The following is a 27292-nucleotide window of genomic DNA, read 5'->3' on the forward strand; positions in this document are numbered from 1 at the left end:
TGATTTAGAGATTTGAGGGGTCGTTTGTGGTCGGATTCTGGTGTATTTAGTATGTATGAACTCGTGAGAGTGTAAGGATTCTAGTTTTGTGACTTTTATCGGAATCCGAGACATGGGCCCGAGGGTTGGGTTTCGCCAATTTCAGGATTTGTTTATGTAAATTGGTTATTTTTGAGTGGGCTTTGTGCCTTTTGCGGGTATTAATGATGTGAAACTAATTTTGGTTAGATTCGGAGTAATTGGAGGCCGATTCAATAGGCAAAGGCATCGCGGGTTAGAGTTTGGACCGGTTTGAGGTAAGTGATGATTGTAAATGTTGTCCTAAGGGTATGAAACCCCGAATTTTACATTGTTGCTCTACTTTGAGGTAACACACACGCTAGATGACGAGCATGGGGTCGTGCACTATTGGTGATGGTGACTTGGTCCGTCCCGTACGACTGTTAAGTTGCGTATTTGATTGAAAATTGTTTGATATCATTGTGTTTTGGAAAGTATTACCATGTTTTGGTCTGAATGCCATATTTGAGTCTCTTGCCAATTATTTTGGACCCTTAGGGGTTTTTACTACTATTCCTTACTGTTTTTGACTTCATATTTGTACTCAGTCATGTTGTATTCTATTATTTTCATAACTCAGTCGTATTTACTCCGTTTTGATATTTTAAATGATATTTTGGGCTGAGCATCATGTTCTACTGTTGCCCAAGGGGCTTGAGAGATTTCTGACTGAGTGAGGCCGAGGGCCTGTATTGTGAGGATATCATGGGATCGGGCTACGCGCTACAGCATGTGTACTGATTGTGATATATGAGAGGCCGAGGGCCTGATTTGTTATGCCACGAGATGGCTTGTGCTAGCGTTTGGGCTGTAGGAGCCCCTCCAGAGTTTGAACACCCCAGTGAGCGTGGGTGCATAGTATGAGAGATATGGTATTGCCCGAGGGGCTGTTATTTTTTCATGTTGTTGCCCTAGGGGCTGATTACGAGTGATTTTAAGGTAGCCCGAGGGGCTGGATCTGTTGATATTTTGCCCAAGGGGCATTGTGGTACATGTTTTGCCCGAGGGGCCATTTATGTTTCTATCCTTTTACTCACTGTTTTCCTCACTCGTTTGAAACTATTGAAAGATGTTTTTAAAAGGGTTTTTACTGAACTAGGTTGTTTTTACGAGTTTATTGATTTAGTGTATTGTTTTGGACATATACTGTTTTGATGTAGTGTTATGATGTGAAATTACCTATTTTCTTACTGCTCAATTGCTTTTACTTTTATTACTTACTGAGTTGGCGTAGTCACATTACTCCTTGCTTCTTGTGTGTAGATCCAGGAGTCTCGGGATGCGATAGCGAGCACTGATCAGTCTTCCAGCAGGTCTCCAGAGTTGACTAGGTAGATGTTTGGCGTTCGCAACCCAGTGCTTCTCCTTCCTATCTTATTTAGATTGTCTTAGTAGTTTATTTTCGCACTAAGTCATCCTTTCTTGTTCTTAGACGAGTTTACAGTTGCTCATGACTGGTGACACCCTGATGTCAGGCTTGTGTTAAATTTCCGCACAGCTTATTGTAACTTATATTATGGGATTTTAGCTAATTAATGGCTTAAAAATGACTTATTATGAATTTCTGGTTGGTTTTGGGGTTTGTGTCGGCTGGCCTAGTTTTACGTTAGACGCCATCACGACCAGGTTAGTTTTAGGGTCGTGACATTGAAGCTATTGAAAGACTATGATATCGCCATGTTGTATCATCTGGGGAAGGCCAATGTAGTGGTCGATGCTTTGAGTAGGAAGTCAGCCAGTATGGGTAGCATTGCGTATATTCCGGTCAGCGAGAGACTGCTTGATTTGGATATTCAGGCTTTAACCAATCAGTTCGTGAGGTTGGATGTTTATGAGCCCAACCGTAATCTATCTTGCACAGTCGCTCGTTCTTCATTATTTGAGCGTATCCGAGATCGTCAATATGAAGATCCTCATTTGCTTGTCCTTAGAGACACAGTGCGGCACAGGGGTGCCAAGCAGGTTATAGTTGGAGATGATGGAGTTTTGAGGATGCAGGGTCGTGTTTGTATGCCTAATGTGGATGGACTTCATGAGTTGATTCTAGAAGAGGCCCATAGTTCCTGGTATTCTATTCATCCGGGCGCCGCTAAGATTTAACGGGACTTGCGACAGCATTATTGGTGGAGAAGGATGAAGAAGGATATTATTGCGTATGTAGCTCGGTGTTTGAATTGTCAGCAGGTAAAGTACGAGCATCAGAGACCTGGTGGTTTATTTCAGAAGATTGGGATTCCTGAGTTGAAGTGGGAGCGTATCACTATGGACTTCATTGTTGGACTCCCGCAGACTCAGAGGAAGTTCGATGCAGTATGGGTTATTGTGGATAGGCTGACCAAGTCAGCGCATTTCATTCCTGTGGCGGTTTCCTATTCTTTTGAGGGATTGACAGAGATATATATCTGTGAGATCGTTCATCTTCATGGTGTGCCCGTGTCTATCATTTCTGATCGAGGTACGTAGTTTACCTCGCATTTCTGGAGGGTGGTGCAGCGTGAGTTGGGTATGCGGGTTGAGTTGAGTACAACCTTTCATCCCCGGACGGACGGACAGTCCAAGCGTACAATTCAAATCTGGGGAGATATGCTCCGAGCATGTGTTATTGACTTTAGAGGTTCTTGGGATCAGTTCTTGCCATTAGAAGAGTTTGCCTACAATAACAGTTACTAGTCGAGCATCCATATGGCTCCATATGAGCCATTATACGGTAGACGGTGTCGATCGCCAGTTGGGTGGTTTGAGCCGGGGGAGGCTCAGTTGTTGGGTACAGATTTAGTTCAAGATGTCTTGGAGAAGGTTAAGATCATTCAAGATAGGCTTCATACAGCTCAGTCTAGGTAGAAGAGTTATGTCGACCGTAAGGTTCATGATGTGGCATTCATGATCGGAGAGTGAGTGTTGCTTCGGGTGTCGCCCATGAAGGGCGTGATGAGATTTGGAATAAAGGTCAAGCTAAGCCCTAGGTTCATCGGTCCTTTTGAGATTCTTGATCGAGTGAGAGATGTGGCTTATAGACTTGCGTTGCCGCCGAAGTTATCAGTTGTGCATCCAGTGTTTCAAGTGTCCCTGCTTCGGAAGTATCACAGTGATCCATCCCATGTGTTAGACTTTAGAACTGTCTAGTTGGACAAGGACTTGACCTATGAGGAGGAGCCGGTAGCTATTCTAGACCGGCAGGTTCGTCAGTTGAGATCGAAGAATTTTCCTTCTGTTCATGTGTAGTGTAGAGGTCAGCCTGTTGAGGCAGTGACTTGGGAGTCCGAGTCTGATATGCAAAGCCGATATCCCTATCTTTTCCCGACTCAGGTACTTTTCTATGTCTGTTCGAGGACGAACGGTTATTTTAGATGTGGATAATGTGATGACCCAAAAGGTCATCTCGTCGATTTGCGTGTGCAGTCCGGGCGCGCTTCCGGAGAGCCCTTAGGTGAAAATTTGAGAAAATGCTAATTTTTCCTTTAAAAGTAAATTTAAGTTGACTTCGGTCAATATTTTGGGTAAACGGATCCGAACCCGTGATTTGACGATCCCGGAGAGTCCGTAGAAAAATATGGGACTTGGGCGTGTGCCCGGAATTGAATTTCGAGGTCCCTAGACCAAGAAATAAATTTTTGAAGAAAATTATTTAACTGAAAAATATAAGAAGTTTGGAAATTGAATAATCTTTGAATATGATGGTATCGGGCCTGTATTTTGGTGCCAGAGCCAGGTACAGGTTTAAAATAATGTTTAAGACGAATCTGTGAAATTTGGTAAGAATCGGACTTGATTCGATGTAAATCGGACCCTCGGTTGTGAAAATAGTAACTTTAGGTGTTTTTGAGAATTTCATTGATTTTGATGCTAAATTCATAGTTGTTGATGTTATTTTGATTATTTGATTGCACAAGCAAGTCCGTATGATGTTTTTGGACTTGCGTGCATGTTTGGTTTGGAGCCCCGAGGGCTTGGGTGAGTTTTCGATAGATCGCGGAGTGTTTTGAGACTTAAAGGAAATAGTTATTGTGTTGCAGATCTGCAGACTTCACATTTGCGAAGTCTGGCTCACAAATGCGATCATCGTATTTGCGAAGATCCATCGCAATTGCGATCAGAGGACAGGGAGGGGGACCTTCGCAATTGCGAAGTTCCATGTCGCAATTGCAACCCCAGCAGTCACCGCATTTGCGAACAATTATTCGCATTTGCGAAGTTAGCATCCCAGACCAAGCTTCGCATTTGCGATGCTTTGGTCGCATTTGCAAGTTCGCAATTGCGAACTTGTAATCGCAAATGCGATAACTGCAACTGTATAAATTATAACTTAGATGGGATTTCATCTCATTCTTTCAAATTTTCAAACCAAAGCTCCCATATGCGATTTTCTAAAGAAAAGCTCTTTCCCAAATCATAGATACAAGTGAATTGAAGGTGAAATCTAGAGGGAAAGCGATAATTGAGGCTTGATTTGTGGCCGTGGAATCGAGTTAAGCGTTTGGTCTAACCTTAGCTTGAGGGAATAGGTGTTGTGTCTTATTTGCTACGTGTTAGTGTTGTGTATGACGTATATGTGTGGTGACGAGTATCTATATGTTGGTGTCGATCATGCCCGTGAGTCTTATACTGTGATCGTTGTGATTCCTATTATGTACTATTTATCCCTAAACCGATGATTATCCATGTTGAACAAGACTTGTGGTATTTTCCTAGTGATTGATCTTTGTTGAGTATTAGCTTAAGTTGAGATTCATTTTGTGATGTTAACTATTAAAACGAGATTGGTTATAGTTGATTCCCTTGCCGGGATGTATTTAATTCAATTGTTGATTCCCTTGCCGGGAGGTTGTTGTTTCTAATGTTTGAGTGAGGAAAGAGTGATAAAGCACGAAGGGTGATGCCGTGCACATTCATACTTATGCATATGGTGAGGAAGAGTGATAAAGCACGAAGGGTGATGTCGTGCACATTTATATTTATATTGATGCATATGGTGAGGAAGAGAGATAAAGCACGAAGGGTGATGTCGTGCACATTCCTAATATTCATATGGTGAGGAAGAGTGATAAAGCACGAAGGGTGATGCCGTGCACATTTTCATTATTGATTGCATGGTGAGGGTTGAGAGTAAAAGCACGAAGGGTGATGTCGTCTACTCATTGTCTGTTTGCTGTGATTATTTGTTGTTATCAGTTCAAGTGCCTTAATTGTTTTATTTCCATTATTTCTTTGCTTCCTTATTCTGGTATCCCCCATAGCATGTTTCCCCTTCCCGTTAATTTCTGTTTAGCTTCTATTATTGTTATTTTGTTAGATATTTTTTAACTGTACATGTTATGATGTTTGTTGTGTCCTAGCCTCGTCACTACTTCCGAGGTTAGGCTCGACACTTACCAGTGCATGGGGTCGGTTGTACTGATACTACACTCTGCACTTTTTGTGCAGATCTCAGTACTGGGCCCTACGGACCATAGTTCGAGGTTGCTGCTTTCAGCCCAGTGGAGACCCAAGGTAGTCTTGCAGGCATCCGCGGGCCTTGGTGTCCCCTTCTATCATATTTCCATTCTGTTTTTTTATCTTTTCCTGTGACAGATGTGTACTTTCCTTATTCAGACCACTATTTGTAGTATTCGTAGACAGTTCGTGAAATTGTGACACCAGTTCTGGGTGGAGTTTTATTATAGTTTTGTGATTGTACTGAGTTAAACTGTTAAATTCCGTTCTTCCGCATTTTATTCCGTTCTTTTTCTTATATTAACTTTTAAATTATTAAAAAATAAAGTAAAAAGGTAGGATAATCAGTTAATGTTGGCTTGCCTATCGGGTTCAATGTTAGGTGCCACACGGTCCCGACGGTAGAAAATTCGGGTCGTGACATTAATATTTATCATTTCTTTTGCTATAAAAACCCCTATCCTAAAACTAATCAACCATTAAATTGTTGAACATTGTTTCACTTCATATATAAAGAGGGATGAGAAGTGTTAGTGTCATTGATATGAAGAAGTAGCAAAGGTAACTCAATTTACCTTTATTCCATATCTGAAATAACTTATTAACAAGATATCATATCTTGTTATTTCCATGCTTCAATACCATGGTTTCATTTTTTTTCCCTTAACCTTGATTTCTTGATGTAGATCTGAATTAATTAATTGTCTGAAATCTTTATTTTTAGGACTTCAAGCTATAGCAAGGAGGAGGATTCATCTAAATTGAAAAAATGTATTACCAAGTTTCTCGTGATCACGAAAATTCACTTAGAATTGAATTTGAGGCAAAATAATTAATCTTAAGGCTTGTTAATTCCCTCAGATCCAATCCTAAGTGTATTTCTGTGACGAATTATAACTTGATTTAATTTAGATTCTGGAAGAAGCGTTGCTCTATAATTGAATCAATGAGTCACCAAGTTTCTCATGATCACGAAAATCCATTTAGGATTGAATTTGAGGCAAAATAATTAATGTTAAGGCTTGTTAATTCCCTCAGATTCAATCCTAAGCAAATTTTCGTGACGAGTTATAACTTGGTGACTCATCAATTCAATTTAGATTCCGGAAGAAGCGTTTCTGTATAATTGAATCAATGTGTCACCAAGCTTCTCATGATCACGAAAATCCATTTAGGATTGAATTTGAGGCAAAATAATTAATCTTAAGGCTGGCTAATTCCCTCAGATTCAATCCTAAGTGGATTTCCGTAACAATTATAACTTGATGACTTATCAATTCAATTTAAATTCTCGAAAAAGCGTAGCTCTATAATTGAATCAATAAGTCACCAAGATTCTCATGATCATGGAAACCCATTTAGGATTGAATTTGAGGCAAAATAATTAATCTTAAGGCTTGTTAATTCTCTCAGATTCAATCTTAAGCGTATTTTTGTGACGAAATATAACTTGGTGACTCATCAATTTAATTTAGATTCCGGAAGAAGTATTGCTCTATAATTGAATCAATGAGTCACCAAGTTTCTCATGATCACAGAAATCCATTTAGGATTGAATTTGAGGCAAAATAATTAATCTTATGGCTTGTTGATTCCCTCAGATTCAATCCTAAGTGGATTTTCGTGACGAATTATAACTTGGTGACTGATCAATTCTATTTAGATTCCGGAAGAAGTGTTGCTCTATAATTGAATCAATGAGTTATCAAGTTTCTCATGATCATGGAGAGGATTGAACTTGAGGCAAAATAATTAATATTAAGGCTTATTAATTCCCTCAAGTTCAATCCTAAGCGGATTTCCGTGACGAATTATAACTTGGTGACTCATCATTTCAATTTAGATTCCGGAAGAGGCGTTACTATATAATTGAATCAAGGAGTCACCAAGTTTCTCGCGATCATGGAAATCCATTTAGGATTGAATTTAAGGAAAAATACCTCATCTTAAGTGTCACGACCCCAAATGCACGGTCGTGATGACGCCTATCACATTACTAGGTAAGCCAACCTAACCATATAATCATAACAAATTTCCTTTTACAAATCATTTTTCTAACACGGGTTTGAATACCAATTATCATAAAAAGTGTTTAAAACCACTGAAATATGTGGAAGTCAATAAAACATAAGAAAACACAGCCCAAACATCTGGTGTCACAAGTCTAGAGCCTCTAAATACATAACCGACTGTCTAATACATCATAAGACTAAAAATGCGGAAAAGAACAAGATAGGAAGGAGGAAGCAGGGCTGCGGACGCCATGCAACTACCTTGTAATCTTCGGCAAACTCTAGATAAGCTGAGGACCCTCACTCTACCGCTCGGGCACTTCGATCTGCGCACAAGGTGCAGAGAGTAACGTGAGTACACTAATTCAGTAAGTAACTAAAGTAAATAAGGTCTGAAAGCAGTGACGAGCAGTTAAAAATTATATAAATGAATGAACAACAAGATAACAGATCAAACTCCACATTTTAAAACCAATTTCGCCGTAAAATCATCAATTTCAGTTTAAATACTCGAAATCATATATTTAGCATTTTTTCTAATAGAGGCTTATTTTAAAAGAAGAGTGAAATTAGTGAAAATATCATTACTAGGCCCCTCGGGCAAGGTATCACTCAGAACATGGCCTCTCAGGCAGCCTCTCAGTCACTCGTAACTCAACTCTCGTCACTTAGTACTCACTCTCAACACTCAGGCTCATTAATATCTCATAATAATAGAAATCATAGTAACCGGGCGTGCAGTCGATCCATAGTTTATAGTCGACTACGCTCACTGGGGGTGTACAGACTCCGGAGGGGCTCCTACAGCCCAAGCGTCATATCACTGCGGTGCACAGCCCGATCCAATATATATATATATATATATATATATATATATATATATATATATATATATATATATATATATATATATATATATATATATATATATATATATCACTGCGGCGTGCAACCCGATCCATATAAGTATCGTTGCGGCATGCAGCCCGATCCATAATTCATACATATATAAATATCCTCACCATTAGGTTCTCAACCTCTTTCAGCCATTGACCTCACAACCTCTCGGGCACAACAGTAGAAACTAGGGAACTCAGCCCAAACAGTCCTCACATTTAAGAAGTAGGGTGATAAAACCAATTTTAAACAATAAAAAGGTAAAACATGACTGAGGATATACTTTCAAACAAGTAGAGTGAGGAAAAACAGTAAAAATGCCCCTAAGGGTCTCAACAGGTCGGTACAAGGCCTCAAACATGGCATACAACCCATAATATAGTATAAATGACTAAAGTACGGAATATCATAAGGTTCCAAATTAAATACGCGGCTTAATAGTCGCTACGGGACGGATCAAGTCGCAATCCCAATCGATGCACGCCCACACGCTCGTCACCTAGCATGTGCGTCACCGCATTTATCAAAACAAGTTAAATACCGGGGTGTTGTACCCTCAGTTCCAGTTTTACAATGGTTACTTACCTTAAACCGGTGAAAATACTACTCCGTGATGCCTTTGCCCCTTGAATAGGCCTCCACTCGCATCGAATCTATCCAAAATCAGAATCACGGCGTCAAAATATGCTAAGGGAACGAAGCCCAAGCGAAAATAATCAAATAATACTAAAAATCTCGAAATTTGCCAAACCCGACCCCTGGGCCCACGACTCGAAACTCGATCAAAATCACATCAACGGAATCCTTATCCTCCCACGAGTTCATACATACCAAAAGCATCAAAACCCATCCACAAACGACCCCTCAAATCTCACTTTCTAGGTCTCCAATTTCATGCCCTAGTTCTTCAATTTTAGGCTTAAATTCCATGATTAATTAGGTAGATTGCACATTAGAATCGAGTTTTAAGTCCATGAATCTTACCTCCAAGTGATTCCCCTTGAATCTCTCTTCAATCCTCTTCAAAAATCTCCAAAAACCATCAACAATGGAAGAAATAAACCCCAAAATCAAGGACAAGACAACTATTTAAACCTTCTACCCAGGCCTGAAATCCTTCTTCGCGAACGCGGTCAAAGTCTCGCGTTCCCGAAGCACAAAATAACTCTGACCAAAATTTTCTCTTTCGCAATCACGACCTTCCCATCACGAACGCGATGCTTTACTTAGGCCACCCTTCGCGATCGCGTTACCCCTCTCGCGAATGCGATGAACAAAATACCTCAAACCCAGCTGACCACTTTTCCTCTACGCGAACGCGGTCCACCTCACGCGAACGCGATGACCAAATATCCATCCTTCGCGAACGCATAGCCTTCCTTGCGAACGCGAAGGCTTAAATCCTAGCCTTCATCAACGGACTCTTCGCGAACGCGAGGACCACTCGCGAACGCGAAGGTGTAAACCTTCTACAACACTTAGCAGAAATTTTGCAATTCTAAACTTCATGGAATAGTCCGATTGACCACCTGAAACTCACCCGAGGCCCCCGGGATCTCAACCAAACATACCAACATATCTCATAACCTCATTCAAACTTGTTTCAACCTTCGGAACGCTCAAAACAACAAATTCGCATCGGATTCAAGCTTAAGAATTCCAAAATCTTCTAAATTACACTTTTGATAAAAAAATCCAACCAAACCACATCCGAATGACCTGAAATTTTGCACACACATCCCACATGACACAACGGAACTACTGCAACTCTCGGAATTCCATTCTGACCCCTATATCAAAATCTCATCTATCAACCGGAAATCGCCAAAATCCAATTTCTCCAATTCAAACCTAAATCTACTCCGGACCTCCAAAACTCATTCCGATCACGCTCCTAAGTCCCAAATTACCTCTCGAAGCTAATCGAACCATCGAAACTCACATTCGAGCCCTCTAACACATAAATCAATATCCGATTGACTTTTCCAACTTAAGCTTCTTCAAAAGAGACTAAGTGTCTCAAACCTTACCAAATCCTTTCCGAACCCGAGCCAACCAACCTGATCGCATATAGAACCGATAGATAAAGCAATAAAAAGCAGAAATGAGGAAAACAGAGCGGTAACTCATGAGACGACTGGCCAGATCGTCACATTTAGGCTGATTAATTCCCTCAGATTCAAGTCTAAGTGGATTTCCACGATAAATAACTTGGTGACTCGTTAATTCGCTTTAGATTTTTGGAAGAACCATTGCTTTTTAATTGATAAACTTTTATGAGCAGCATATGTCGTATTATCATTCCTCTCAATGACTTGGCTGCAATATTAATGAAGGGAAAATAGATCTAGCTTGATTAATTAATTAGGGTCAGCTTTTGCCCTTTGTTTCTATGTATAAGATGTTGTACTAATAATTTTAATAATTAAATGTAAGTTGTTATTCTATTATGGGAAACCTTGTAATAGTGCAGCTAATTTTTCTCTGACTATGTAAACATCTGTACTGGCATTAGTGTTGAAAATATAAATAAATAAATAAATAAATGTGTGTTCTTTTTACAACTTGAATTTTTAAATCAGATGGTCATACACTTAAACATGCACATATAAAGATGCAACATATATAGCATTCCTCAACCAGTTTATTTTCTATCTGTAATTAAAGGTGGATGTTGTTACCAAGATATCGCTGATAAAATTGCTATGTTTAATTTTCATTTATAGCTTCTATACATTTTACCAATAAGAAACTGCTAATTTAGACTGCAGCTATTACCTGTCAAGGATATATCATCATTTTGATCATGAGATCGTTAACTAAATAGCAGAAATAAGCAGGAGATACATATATATATATATATATATATATATATATATATATATATATATATATATATATATATATATATATATATATATATATAGGTGTGTACATACTTCATGCACATGTGATATAAATTAAGTGTCCGCTGGTTATTTGAAAAAAGGGTTCGCACAAAGAGAATGTTGTTTACCTTGACAAAGTAGAAATACCGTGTAGGAATTAATTTAGAGCAGAAAGTAAAACGATAAAACTCAAACTCACTCGAACTTATCTACAGTCGATTGTAATATGGGATTTTTACGTATTTATACCATATATCAAACTTTATTACCAAAAATGTTCATAATTTGTTATTTACCTGTGTAGTCCACACTTTTACTACAAATTATATACCAATCCAAAAATATGTAGATTTTGCCATAAAAATCTAGCTAAAATGAAGGCGCTAGATCTGCGTGTGATTCTGTCAACATCAAATTATAATTGCTGCGTAATTCTCTCCTTCCTCAACGGAAAGAGATCTCTCTTCTCTCACTCAACTACAATTCTCAAAAAATGCAAGCTACTGAAGCTCCAGTAATCAAACGAAAAGGAGATTTCTGTAGGAGATTTATGTTCTTCATATGTTCTTCCATATATTTTCCACCATTGATAGCCATTAAAAAGCTTGAAAGCTTTGAATTCAAATTTGGGTTTTCAAAAATCATTATTTGTTTGGATTGGGTGTTGTTGTAAATAATTCGGAATATGTTTAGGAGTTTATATCTCAATTTTGAGGGGTTTTGGTGAAGATTAGACTTGGTTTTGACTGAATTTTAGATTGAAACTCGAAGAAGAAGAAGAAGAAGAAGAAGAAGAAGAAGAAGAAGAAGAAGAAGAAGAAGAAGAAGAAGAAGAAGAAGAAGAAGAAGAAGAAGAAGACGTATTTCCAGAAATTGTAGATAAATTGTAGTTAAATTGTAGAATTGTAGATATATTGTAGATAAATTGTAGATAAATTGTAGATAAATTGTAGATGAATTGTAGATTGGGAAGACTAAAACTTCTACAAATCTTCTACAATTATGTCGAAAATGCCAATTATGCTACAATTGAAATGAGAATTTGGATATTAAAATTCAATGTATCTATTTTGTAGATATCTTGTAGATAAATTGTAGATTATTTGTATTCTGATTGTAGATGCATTATTTTCTGTTTTCACAAATCCAAAACGACTAAAGCTTCTACAAAATCTTCTGCAAAAAACAGTCTACAATTTATCTACAATTTTTCTAATTTGACTACAAAATATCTACAAATTCTGGAAATATGTCTTCTTCTTCTTCTTCTTCGAATTTCAATCGACTGTGTTATAGATAGGTAAAAATCCCTTAATCAAATGGATATACAATTAGTATAAGGTTAGTGTGGATAACAAATTAAAGAAGCAGCAATCGATATGTTTTGCAAGAATGACCACACCACACATGTCGTTTATTTTGGAAAGATTCTGAAGGCTACGTATGCCAAACTGCTTTAATAGGTGGTGTGGGGGGGACCCCTCCAATCACCAATTATTGAGCCAAGCAAATTAAGATGCTTTCTTAATACCAGAAGCTATTTTTTGTTTGTGCTCTTTCTTTGTGACTTTGCCCCCCCCCCAACCATACAGCTACACCTCATTACGCATGTCTTGATTACTTTTATATATGGATCTTTTTATCCGTCATGATTTTGGGTGAAATTCCTAAAGCTTATGTTTTTTAAATTCATTTGATTGAAATGTCATCTTTTAAGCTTAGAGGGTCAAATAGGTGAGTTGTATTATGGTATAGATATGCCTAATATAAATAAACCCTTAATTATATCCCTAATTTGAATTATGGTATAGAAATGGTAATTTGGTATGCTTAAATGTAATAAACACAAACCTTAAACATTGAGGGTAATAAGGTTTGATATATGGTATAAATAGGTAAAAATCTCTTGTAATATACTCCCTCCATTTAAGTTTATATGAGCCTTTTTCGTTTTTAGAGTTAATTTGGCTTGATATGGCATGAATCGGACCCTCGGTTGTTAAAATTTGAACTTAAGAGTTAATGAGTTTTTTCTTTGATTTTGATGCTAAACTCGTAGTTCGAGGCATTATTTTGGCGATTTGATCGCACGAGTAAGTCTGTATGATATTTTTAGGTTAGTGATAAGTCTGTATGATATTTTTAGGTTAGTTTGCATGTTTGGTTTGGAGCCTCGAGGGCTCGATGAGTTTCGGATAGGCCACTGGATGTTTTTACACATAGGAAAATTGCATGTTTGCTGCTTCTCGTGCACAGACCTTTTGTGCATCGCGATCGCATAGTAACTCTCGCTATCACAAAAGGGAAATTGGGACTGGGGTGGAGTTGTTCAACGCGAACGCGTAACCTGGATCGCGAACGCGGAGCACTAGGGGGTTGCTCTATGCGAACGCGACCTGTGGCACGCGAACGCGTATAGTAAATTGGAGGTGGGCTGGGAAGTCGTCGTTCTTCTGCATGAACGCGTACGCAGGTCCGCAAACGTGAAGGTTTGGGGGGCCAACCCTTCGCAACACGTAGGAGAACTCGCAATCGCGTAAGTCCTCAACCGGCAGCCCTTCGCGAACGCGGCAGGCCCATCGCGCGATGAAGGCCTGCCCAGTCTTTTAAAACAGTAGCAAAAATGGGAAGAACCCATTTCCTTCATATTTTCGAACTCCCAAGGCCTAGAGGCAATTTTCTTCACACAAATTCATCCCCAAAGTGTTGGTAATCAATTCTAAACTCTACTTTTTCAATTACCCAACTATTTTCATCACTTTTTAATCAAAAATCAAGAATTTCATGGTAGAAATTAAGAATTTGGGTAGAGTTAGGACTTTTTGAATAATTGGAATTTAGACCTCGATTTGGGATAAAATTTTGAAACTAATTGCATATTCGGGCTTGTGGGTGAATGGATGATCGGGTTTAGGTCCGAACCTCGTGTTTTGACCAAGCAGGCCCGGGGTTGATTTTTGACTTTTTGGAAAAAATGATAGAAAAACCTATAATTAAGCATTGGGTATGAATTCTTTAGCATTTATTGATGTTGTTAAATTAATTTGGGTTAGATACAAGTAAATTGGAGGCAAATTCTAAGGAAAAGCGGTGTTTGAGGCTTGAGTTGGCTGTGGAAGTTCGAGATAAGTGTTTGGTCTAACCTTAGCTTGAGGGAATAGGTATTGTGCTTTATTTTCTATGTGCTAGTGTAGTGTACGACGTATAGGTATGGTGACGAGTATCTATACGTCGGTGTCAAGCATGCCCATAATTCTTAAATTATAATTATTGTGTTCTTAATAAGTACTACAAACGCCTAAATTGTTGATTCTCTGTGTTGAGCAAGAGTTATGATTATCTTCGTGGTATTTGTTTATTGTTGAGCATTGGCTCAAGTTGAGGTTTTATTTGTGAAGTTAATTGTTGGTACAAGTTTGGTTATAGTTGATTCCCTTGCCGGGACGTATTTATTTCTTACTGCTGATTCCCTTGCCGGGATATGTTTATTCTTATTGTTGATTCCCTTGTCGGGATGTTGTTGCTGCTATTGTTTGGGTGAGAAAAGAGAGATAAAGCACGAAGGGTGATGCCGTGCATATTCATGTTTATGCATATGGTGAGGAAAGAGTGATAAAGCACGAAGGGTGATGTCGTACACATTTTCATTGATATTGATGCATATTGTGAGGAACAGAGATAAAGCACGAAGGGTGATGCCGTGCACATTTCTGACATTTACATGGTGAGGAAAAGAGATAAAGCACGAAGGGTGATGATATGCACTTATTGCCTGTTTGTTATGATTTCTTGCTATTTTCGGTTCAAGTACCTTAATTGTCTTATTCCATTATTACTGTGATTCTTTACATTGATATTTCCCCCATAACATGTTATCTCTCCCCCGCTACTTTTGAATTGCTTCTATTACTGTTATTCTGCTAGATACTGTTTAACTGCAGGTTATGTATTTGTTGTGTCCTAGTCTCGTCACTACTTCGCCGAGGTTAGGCTCGACACTTACTCAGTACATGGGGTCGGTTGTACTGACGCTACACTCTGCACTCTTTTATGCAGATTCCGGTACTGGAGCATACGGACCTTAGCTAGGGGTTGCTGCCTTCAGTCCATCATGAGACCTGAGGTAGTCCTGCAGGCATCCGTAGGCCTTGGCGTCCCCTTCCTATCTAGTTTTCCTTCTTTTCTTTACTATTTCAGAGACAGACATGTATTTATTTTGTTCAGACCTTATTTGTAGTATTCTTAGATAGTCGTGAAATTGTGACATCAGTTCTGGGTGGTTTATGTTTATGGATTCGTATTGGTATTAGCTTAATTGTTAAATTTCGTTCTTCCGCATTGTTATTTCCGATGTTTATAATATGTTAACTTGTAATTGTTAAGAGGATAAAGATGAAAAGGGTAATTAATCGGAATAGTTGGCTTGCCTGACTTTCTCTAGTAGGCGCCACCACGACTCCCGAGGGTGAAAAATCTGGGTCGTGACACAAGGGGCCATCTGTCATTATTGCTTCTCCCTCTGTGTCACCTGGTTGCAATGTAAGAAAACTGAAGAGTAGAAGTTCATCATTGAAGGTTGTTCAAAGCTTTGCTTTCGAAAATAAGATTTTTTGAGTTTGTTAGTTGTTTGGATTGGGTGTTGTTCCAATTGATTGAAAATATCAGAAAGAGCTCAAAATTTAAATTTGAAGTGATTTTGAGTAGATTTGAGCAAGATTTGAGTTAAATTTTAGAAAAGACGCAAGGAAGAAGACGAAGTCAGTTTTTAGTATAATTGTGTATAATCTTGTATAATAGTATATACGAGTGTATAAACACATCGGATACATTATTATACACTTTTATACACCTTTATACAAACGTCTGTAGACGAACTTCTTCCACGATTTTCAGTTGCAATTCTTTTTCAAAACCAGTCCAAATCTCCATTAAATTACTTCAAATTTTATATACAACCTCTTTATACTATTTCTAACAATTCTAAATAACACTCACTCCAAATTTCTCACAAAATCAAATTCGAAATCTAAACCCACATATTTAAGCTTGTTAAAAATCTAATTTTCACCATTCAAATGGATTTGGCTCCTCTTTGTTGTTTAGCAATATATACACTTTGAAATATGCTTTGATTTGATTGCGATAGATCTTAAGAGATTTGGAATCCCAAGGGAATTGATCCTTAGAGTGAATTAGGATTGATTCATTCTAACAATAAGTGTGGAGCATCCTGGTTTTGGGTCTTGATTGGCGTACTTTCTATCTGCGGGTGAATCCTCCTAAGCAGATGACCCTTGATTAATCCTTTGATTTCGGAGATTGACAGCTTTCCTTTGACGCGTATATTTAGTGATTTTGATGGGCAGAATCTCAGCAATCTCGAACTCCTCTAGTCTTGGAACTTCCTTTCTTATCTTTCCTTCACCTGAGTTGTCAGATCTTAGCAGAACTTTTTCTTCTTTTTTTTTTACTCCTTCCTTTCTTGTCTTCCTTCTTATATTGTAATAGTCTTGCTCTCTTTCTCCTTTGCTTATGAAATGGACCTACAAATAAAGATGCGATATTTTTCATTATTGAAACTTGGATCTAACACTTATAAGGTTTCAGAACAAATTCTTCATTGCTTATGTGTCCTAGTTTATTGTAATTGCCGGTTCATTATTCTAGAATCTCTATGATTTTAGCCCTATGTTTTAGTCTAATGCACGTGAGATGAATTTAAATGGAAAATATAACCAATAAGGAGTCACATAGTCGATCCCAGCTTGTTTGGAATAATATTTAGTTATGATGGTTTTCACCAAAATATCTTGCACGCCCAACGAACTCTCATCAAACTAAGTTTCACATAGTTGATTAACAAGCCCCTCGAACTAAGTTCCACGTAGCTCTCGTTACTAAGATATGGGTTAATTCCTGAGATTTGTTGTGTGTCACCCACATCGACTAAGCATTAATGCCTGTGTTATAAGCTACCTTTAGCATAGTAAAGGTAGTACATTGCCACTCCACCATCTTCATACTCATTCCGCCGAGCCATAAGTTTAGATAACAGTCTTTGGGCGAAACCACTCCAAAGACACTTGACTTGATGTGTTATTATCCGTGTTGGCCAAACTCATACAGTTTTTACGAAAAGATCTCACATTGTTAAAAATATTCATACACCTATATATAATTCATATTCTTTTCAACTACTAATATGAAACGTTATTTGCATAGCCAACAAATTGTTATATAATTGTTGTAGTTATTATTGCTATTTTAGTTCGGAGGCACTCTTAAATCTAAGTTCTCAATCCCTTTTTCGTGTTTTGAAATACAAGCTAGAGGAGTGCAGCTAATTCAAATTTTATCCGGGGGGGGGGGGATGAATTCTTTATGTATTCACGGTTAGAAATAATAAATTGTCTAAACTTTTGGTCAAACATGAAAGGATATAAATCATAAACTTTTACTAACCCTAAATACATGGAGAAAATCAAGGTACATTTTTTCCATTGATTTCTCATACTTTTTACTCCTTTCCCTTTCATCAAGCACCATTTGTTTTAGATAAAATGGTGAAAATAGCATGGGCTAGCTAGTTTTCGAACTGATAATTGAAAAATTGCCAGCGTTTGCAAAGTCATTGAAAGATAGTAATTATTTTGCTGCAACACGGAAAGTTCCAGTATAATATACTGGAGATTGGTGCACCTGTGTATGAACTTTCAGCATATTATGATGGAACTCCAACACACTGAAAGTTCTAGCATAATATACTGGAGATTGGAGCACTTGTACGTGTATGAACCTCCAGCATATTATACAGGACCAGTATATTATGTTGGAAGTCCAGTATATTATATTGGAACTCCAATATATTATGCTGAAATATTTTTCGAATTTTGAAGAGTGTTTTCGTTCATATTTATCTTTACATAAAAAGTGGCTAAATTTCAATTACTTTTGAAACTGTGGTTATGTTTCAATTACCACTTGTAAATCTAGCTATTCTTGAATTTCACCCATCAAAAGGTATTTCAACTTTATTGGATCAAGTCTCAAGGAGCAATTAAAGGTGATCTTTACCCAAATAGCCGACCAGATTAATTATTTACTATTAATGATCAGTAATATAGATTATATACTAATTATACATACTTATATACATCTTAAACATAGATTATACATATATATCAAATGTTCACCATCTATTTTTAGTTTAAGCTATTTAGTGGACGGCTATTTAGGTTAATTTTGATAGGTGATAATAACAGAATAATTGTGTTTTATCGCAAGATTTGAAATCTTGTTCAAAGAGAAAGATCCTTTCATTTACAATATTATTGAGTATAAAAAGGTGAAACAATCTTATAATCTAAGTCAGAAAATTCAGGAACAAATGAATTTATTTACCACTAAGGAGTATGTTGGGATAAATGGAATCCCTCTACTCTTATTTAGAGATTTCGAGTTCGATTAGTAAAAATAAAGAAACTACTTTAACAAGCGTCTCCTCGTCTGATGGATCCTATGTAGCAGCAGCAACAACAACAACAATCAAGTATAATCCCATAAGTGGGGTCTGAGGAGGGTAATATGTACGCAGACCTTACCTCTACCCCGAGGGGCAGAGAGGTTGTTTCCAGGAGTCCCTCGGCTCAAGAAAGCAACAAGAGATGTTATATTAGTACTATCAATAGACTCATAATAAAATAACATAAAATTACATAAAATCCATAACATAACATAAAATACCATAAAATAACAAAATAACAGCAATGTAAGAAATATAGGAAATACGAGAAAGATGTAAAGTATACTAATAACCAACAGATAAAGCCCATCATCAGTAGCTGATCAGTAGCATCCTAAGACTAACTCCTAACTGGCTAGTCTCACTCTAGTGCGCTGTAGAAATATTCACAATTTTTCCCTAATCTACAACCTTAATGTTCGACCTCCACAATTCCATGTTAAGGGCCATGTCCTCAGTAACCCTAAGTCGCGTCATGTCTTGCCTGATCACCTCTCCCAAATACTTCTTAGGTCTCCCTCTACCTCTCCTCGTACCCACCACAGCCAGTCGCTCACACGTCCTCACCGATGCATCAGTGTTCCTCCTCTGAATGTGCCCGAACCATCTGAGTCTTGTTTCCCGCATCTTGTCCTCCATGGGGGCCACACCCACCTTCTCTCGAATATCTTCATTCCTAATCTTATCCCTCCTTGTATGCCCGCACATCTACCTCAACATCCTTATCTCTGCAACTTTCATCTTCTGGATGTGTGAGTTCTTAACCGGCCAACACTCGGTCCCATACAATATGGCAGGCCTAAACACTGCTCTATAAAATTTACCTTTCAGTAACAGTGGCACTTTCTTGTCACATAGGACTCCCGTCGCTAGCCTCCACTTCATCCACCCCACCCCTATACGGTGTGTGACATCCTCGTCGATCTCCCCGGTTTCCTGAATAACTGACCCAAGGTACTTGAAACTACCCCTCTTAGGGATGACTTGCGAATCAAGCCTCACTTCCACTCCCGCTTCCGTCGGCTCGGCCCCAAATTTACACTCGAGGTATTCCGTCTTTGTCCTGCTTAACCTGAAGCCTTTTGACTCAAGGGCATGTCTCCAAACCTCTAGCCTCTCGATGACGTCACGTCGTGTCTCGTCAATTAGATGGGTCAATAAATTCGGAATAGCAAGATGAAAAAAAAAAGACTGATTGTAGTAAACTTAGTTTTAAATGCTTTTTAAAAGATGGATGATGAACTATCAACTGTAAAGATGGAAGCTAGTATATCTAGCATTGAATGAAAGAACTCAGAGTGCCTTATTTTAAGAGTCCGTATAGACATAAGAAATTTTTCCTTTTTAAAAAAATAAATAAATTCAAAACAATATTTGGTTATAAAATTTTTATATTTTTTCAAATCTAACTTGAAAATGCATTCTCGAATTTGAAAAATTGCTGAGAACTAGTTTTTCAATAGTGGTATTTTTTAAGTTTTACACCTAGGTAATACCTACAGCTACCCACCGTCTATTTGAGTGGTCTTGGACTATATTTTGATCTCCACTGTTGAGATCTACAATTTATACTTTTACGTGAAGGAATCACTACAACTTCTGTTGATTGTTTGTTTCAAGCAGGATAATCAAGTCGGGGTGGTTTTGATATTTTTTACAAATTGTGGGGTATAAATCATATTTCATGATTTTAAAAAAAGTACATCCAAATATGTTGCAAAAATTATAATCAAACACAACTTTATATTCAAATCAAATTTTAATAAAATTTCAAGTTTGAAAAAAAAAAAATCTTGAAATTTGTGTCCAAACGCCTACTAAATTAAAAACTACATAGACAAAAAGGGAATTGAATGAACCAACAACATGGTTTCAGAATCAGATATCACAAAGTTAACAAATTAAAGCTTTTGAGCAAGTGGCACCTTCGCTTGTCATACAAATTAAAAGGAAAAAAAAAAAGTCAAAAACCATTTATGAGTTCGCCAACTTGAGCTTAGTGACTTAAAATAAAAAATATATTCTAAGAAAACTATTTATGGAAGGATATTCAGTAGTAGGTAAGTCAAATAATCAAAACTTAAGAAGACACCTCAGTTTGATTGGAACTTTTTCATTTTTCACACACAGCTAATAAGCTCATTATTTTAACTTTTAGGACATTGATATTTCTTAAAAAGTAATTTTAGTTCTATAATCTTTAAAAGCGCAGCTCAGTGCACGAAGCATCCCGCGTTCACGTATGGTCCGGGGAAGGACCAGTCCCCAAGGGGTACGATGTAGATAGCCTGTTGCATGCAAGCACTAGTGGCTGATTCCACGGCTCGAACTCGTGACTTATATGTCACACAGAGACAATTTTATCATTTTTCTAACAGCTTGTTTGGATGGTTGTTACGCATCGTTTCATAATGTATCGTATCGTACTGTATTGTATTGTACTATATCGTTTGATAAATACAATGTTTGGATAGATTGTGTCGTTTGCCATCGTTTCATGATATCACGCACCAACAATATGAAGAATAAACTTGCAATATTATAAAGAAAAATTATGATACAAGGTAAAATTACTATATAAAAAAGTAAGGTAAATGATAAAATAAAATAATTTAATAATAACAAAGGGTTAGATTGAGAGAAAAACACAAGGTAACGACGCGACCACACCAAATCGGTCGTTACATAAAGTGGCACATTTCGTCGTTATATAACGATGGATTTAACGATACGATACAATAAAATTTAAGTAACAATCAAAACAAACATTGTATTTAAAGTAACAATACGATACGATACAATGAGTAACAACCATCCAAACAAGGCGTAAGGCTCTTTTTAGTTCTCTATAATCTTTGACCCAAAAAAGAGACAATTTCAGAAAAAGAAACTTTGACATTGTGTAAAGGAGATTTCCACGGTTAATAAAATTGTTTAAGAAGTCAGTCGCCACAAAGAGTTTAGGTTAGAAGCTTTAATTTGTGCAATTTTAATCTTTTCTTTTTCTAGAGTAAATGTCTCTTTTCAGGTGAACCAAACCTAACAATATGTGTTAAGAAATTTATATAGGTAGAAATCAGCAAGAAAAATAAATTATAGTAGCTGACTTTTTGTGGCATAGTTAATTTATTAGAATTTGAAAGAAACTGTGATGTTCATAGAAAATTGAATAGTAGTTCAGTGTTATAACTGCTATATTTATATCCTACTCCCTCCGTCTCAAATTATTTGTAACTTTTCGTTTCTTGAGATTCAAATTATATGATCAATATTTTAAAATATATTTTTTTATATTGGCCTGAGAAGAATTATAACTAATAGTAGTTCTCATAAAGTTTTTAAATACTTAAACTTTAATTTTAAAAATATTGAGTTAATATATATAATATAATTTAGCTTCAAAGATTAGTCAACTTGACACTCTAAAAGAAAAAGCAACAGTTATTCTGGAAAAAAGGGTGTACATATATTCATATATTTATTGTTCAACTCTTTACCAAATTTAAAAATAAATAAATAAAAAGCAAAAAATAGGCGAATTTATGAGGGACATGATACATAAATGATGGAGAGAATAAAGAGTAACGTGATTGTTTGACTTTGTAGATTTTGACTTTTGAGTTCCATATTGTCATGTTGTTGGTTTAGCAGATTAGTTGTCTTCAGATTTTATGGTTTATATTATATGTAGAATTTAATGCCCACCCAAAAATTATTATGGCGTAGCCAAAACCACAAATAGTTCACATTAATTATTATAGGTAAATATCTTCCCTCCTAACTACGTATAATAAAGGGGTATTATTATTTTTAGCTCGCGCCAAAAACTATTTATATTCAGTAACAGAGAAATATATAAAATTTGTATAATCTTTTTATATAACAAACATAATGTGTGTATATATATATATACAAAAAATATATATTTTTTCGACTAATATTTTGATAGCGGCTATATATTATCATTATCCCTATAATAATAAAGACCACAAAACTATGGTTTTTATTGTACCTAAATATCTTCCTAACTACGAAGACAAATGCTTCCTTCAATTTAAACTTTGTTGCTTTTACTTTTTTCTATTTGACCTTCTTAACATGTACTCCTCCGTTCACTTTTAGTTGCACATTTTAATTTTTCACGTCCCTTAAGAAATAATAAATGAATTGCGTAATTTACTATGATACTCATATTAATTGATTCATATTTTATTGGATTTGAGAAAATAATTTGAAATGAGTAATAAATATTGTGGGTATAATAGAAAATAATTTTTGTCTTCTCTTGATATGCGTAAAGTGACAAATAAAAATAAAAATCTATTTTTAGTATACATGTCAAATAAAAGTGACGAAGGGAGTAAATCATGACTTACTGCAACTAATTATAGAAAGTTGAACTTTCCGGAAGAAATGGACTATTAAAACTTTATGACAAAATTACTTTTAAATTTTATTTTGTAAATACGTGTTCTGGTGGATTGGTCGCTTGAGATTGTTTGATCCTGTCATGAGTCGAAATCTAAAACTAATCGTGATGAGCGAAAGTGATAATATGAAATGAAGTAAACCTAAATTTATAGTATATATAAAATAAAGTTATCTCGAAAGACCCATGATCTCTTGAAATTCACGTAGATTTAGTGAAAAATATGATACACCTTTTCATATTTTGAACTTTTTGTTAAATTTGAACAACATATTTACCCTTAATAATATATATTTATAGAAAATAAATTATTTTGGTGTGTTTAAGATCACAAATTTTAAAATCACTTTTACATATGAGCCGAAAGTCTTTCTTTTGCAAATACAATGTCAAATAAAAACTGTCCTATAAAATGCAGTTGATGAAACTAATAAATATGAATATGGACAAGCCAGTAGTAGTTCACATTCCATGCACTTTATGATCCACCGAAGTAAAAGTTGGCTTATTTTTACATTGAAATACCACAAATCCCCCTTCACCCGCAAGTAGATGTCAGTCACTATTTTCAAAAAATTCATTATTTAATTGAGCCGAGGGTCTACCGAAAATAGTTTTTACTATTCCTCGAGACAGGGATAAAGTATACGTATACCTTACCCTCCCTAGACTCCATTAGTGGAATTTCACTTAGTTGTTATTGTTGTTGTTTTCTAGTAGTTTTACACGGGGCGGAGCCAGAGTATCCGATGCGGGTTCGGCTGAACCGAGTAATTTTGGTTCAAACCTTGTATTTGTCTTAAAAAATTCATTAAATATGTACTACAACTTATTAATGTAGAATCCAGTAACTTAATACGATTATAATCTCGAACCCACAAACTTAAAATTCTCGCTCTGCCTCTGAATTTACATAGAAGCAGAGCTAAGATTTAAAATTTATATGTTCAAAATTATAATCCTTCTAAATTATCGGGTTTTAAGTTAATAATTTCTATACAGTTCAATAAATTTCTTAAGACAAAAATAATATTTGGACCAAAATTATTAAGTTCCGTCCACAATCAAAAGGCTAGTTCCGCCCTGGATATTCTACATTTATTTTATTTTAATTCCTATGATGTACTTATATTTAAACATTATATCTCCCCAATCAATAAATATACTACAAAAATAATTCTTTCAAACCATGCACTATGTTTATATACAAACATTATATATTCATTTTCTTTTCTTCGAGATCTTCATGATCTTTCACAATAAAATATTAATCTTTTTCTTTTGGTCTATACTTACCCAATCATAATATATACCATATGCTAGCTTTTGCTCTTATTTATACCCTCATCTTTATACCAAACAAAAACACAAATTTTCTGAAATTTTGTTCATGCAAAAAATTTCATGGAAATAGTTAACTCAGTAACTCGTTTGAAGGTAACTCATATTTTCTTGATTTCCATTTTTTTCACAAATTTTTACTGGTTTAATATTGGAGCTGAATCTACCAAAGAGCTTTTCAAAGGATTTAAAGCAACCCCAGATTCTCATATTTCAACTTTTCAACCTCTTCTTACTGATTCTACTGGTAATTACTCATTGAGTTTTCTCCGAGTTGAAAAAGATCAACTCACTCTTTCTATTATTCATGTTCCATCTTCTGAGTCAATATGGGTTGCTAACTTGACCCGTTTTGCAAGATGGGATGACCCGACTGAGTTGTTCTTCAATGGCAGTCTTGTGTTGTCGGATTCTCGTTCAGGGGTATTTTGGTCAACTCATACTAATGGAGACCGTGTTTGGCTTTCAAATACGTCAAATTTGCAAGTTCAAAAGGTTGATAGTGGAATGAGGTTAAATTCTGTTTTGTGGCAAAGTTTTGATTTTCCCTCAGATACCCTTGTGGAAAATCAAAATTTCACAAATAAAATGACTTTGGTTTCGTCCAATGGGCTTTATTCCATGAGTTTGGGCTTTGATTTTTTCGGGTTGTATGCCAAGTCCAAGGACGAAGCGGGTTCGGTTTCGGGTCCGGGTCGGATCTATTGGAAGCACAAGGCATTAGAAGCAAAAGCTGATGTTATTGAAGGTCAAGGACCAATTTATGCTGTATTAAAGTCAGATGGTTTTTTTGGTATGTACCAAAATGAGTCAGTTCCAGTTGATGTAGAATCTTTTAACAGTTTTCAACAACCCGTATCCGGTGTCCGTCGGATCCGGGTCGAACCGGATGGGAATTTGAAAGGATATTTTTGGGCCGGGTCAAGTTGGATATTGGACTACCAAGCAATAAAGGAAACATGTGAATTGCCTAATCCTTGTGGTATATATGGACTCTGTCAACCGGGCAAAGGTTGTTCTTGTCTAGACAATAGTACGGATTACAACTCCGGCCGGTGTGTCTCGCCGGAAAATCAAGATTCCGGCGACTTTTGTGGGGTTTATGATCATAAAAAGTACAAGGGTTTTTCAAGAAATGGTGTTGAATTGCCTAATAAGGAGTTAATGACTTACCAAAAAATGGTTTCTTTTCAAGAATGTCAAAGTACATGTGAAGGAAATTGTACATGTTGGGGTGTGGTGTATACTAATACATCTGGATTTTGCTACATACTAGACTACCCCATACAAAGTTTAGTAGGAGTAGGGGATGAATCCAAGATGGGATATTTCAAAGTGAGGGAAGGTGTAGGGAAAGATAAGGTGGAGGTGGGGTTAGGGGTAGGGATAGGGTTATTATGTGGGGCCATATTGGTATTTGGTGGGGTCATAGGGTTAGGGTTGTATAGATATAGGAAAAGAAAAAGAGGTGTGACTGGATATGTAGAAGAAGATGGAATGGTAGTTGGACCATACAAAGAAATGAGAAATGCAAGTTTTAGGTCAATTGAACTAAGTGAAAGATGAGGTAAGGGATGACATCTTTTAAGATAGAGACCTCATGATCATACTATATTTTTACTATATATGGTGGAAGTGGGGCCCATTTTGGGTTTTGGCAAGTGGGGCCTACTACTTCTCATGTGTGAAAGTGCTTATAAAATGGACACTATCTTATCACAAGGGTGGAAAGTTGATGGTCAAAGGACAAAAAGATTGGCTATATTTGCAAAAGATATGATATTATATCCTTGTAATTGCAAAACGGATGTGCTCTTTCTTTTTTCCTAGTTGTTACATGGTTTTGGTAGTTAATAGAAAATGGCAGACATTGTAAATTGTATTTCATTTGACTCTTATCTACACGACCAAGGTCACCAATTTCATTGTAGCTTTGTGACTTTTGTAAGAAAATCAGAGTGATTTCATGAATACACATTTTATCCTCACATAACTTATGTTCCATAATTTCATAGTTCTTTCTTCCCTGGAATCATAGGTGAATCCAAAATTTAATTTTACAGGTTAAAAAATTCGGTTTCGATCGTTAAAATCAATTATGTTGTTCGAGTTATGAGTTCTTCGCTCAATTTTTTAGCAATTTTAATAAATTTTATACTGAAAATTCTATGTTTAGTATAAAAGGATGAGCTATTGAATCCGCCCTTGCCTCGAAATATGTCACCTTTGACACATTGTTGTCTTTTATTCAAAACTATTATGTAGATTAGCATCAGAGTAATATATATGTAAGACTTTAATACTCTCATATTTCATTTTTGTGATTTTTTTTTCTTTTTAGTATGTCTCAAAAAGAATAACTTCTCTTTTATATTCGAATTCTTTAATCTTAAATGTTACCTTTAATAACATATTCTTACGTCATATTTTTTTTTTAAATTTTACCTTTAATAATGTGTTTTTACTCACAGAAGGTCATGACAAATTTAAACTACAAGTTTTAAAAGCACTTTTGATATATGGCAGAAATATCTCTTTTCCTTTGAATTTTGGATATGCATGGTGTTGAGAGAATTAATTTCAGAAATTACGTTGTGAATATTTGGAGGCAGGTCCACAATTTTTTGAGTGAAAACATAATTTTGCTGTATTTTATAGATTGTTCTTATATTAAAACTATATAATTAACCGGAAAAACACAAATATTGACAGC

At 36.2% G+C, this 27292-nt stretch overlaps 1 protein-coding gene across 1 annotated transcript; it reads left to right on the forward strand.

Moving 5' to 3' along the window:
• The first annotated feature begins 24482 nt into the window (after nucleotides 1–24482).
• LOC104213112 (PAN domain-containing protein At5g03700) lies at nucleotides 24483–26552 on the forward strand. Its single transcript, XM_009762542.2, has one exon. The coding sequence runs from the start codon at nucleotides 24643–24645 to the stop codon at nucleotides 26143–26145; it is 1503 nt and encodes a 500-aa protein (XP_009760844.1). The 5' UTR covers nucleotides 24483–24642; the 3' UTR covers nucleotides 26146–26552.
• The last annotated feature ends 740 nt before the right edge of the window (nucleotides 26553–27292 follow it).

This window comes from Nicotiana sylvestris, chromosome 7 (genome assembly GCF_000393655.2).
Source record: "Nicotiana sylvestris chromosome 7, ASM39365v2, whole genome shotgun sequence".
Lineage (NCBI taxonomy): Eukaryota > Viridiplantae > Streptophyta > Magnoliopsida > Solanales > Solanaceae > Nicotiana > Nicotiana sylvestris.

Excerpts from the sequence above, each read along its gene's own strand:
- LOC104213112 (XM_009762542.2), top strand. The coding sequence starts at position 24,643 with ATGGAAATAGTTAACTCAGTAACTCGTTTGAAGGTAACTCATATTTTC.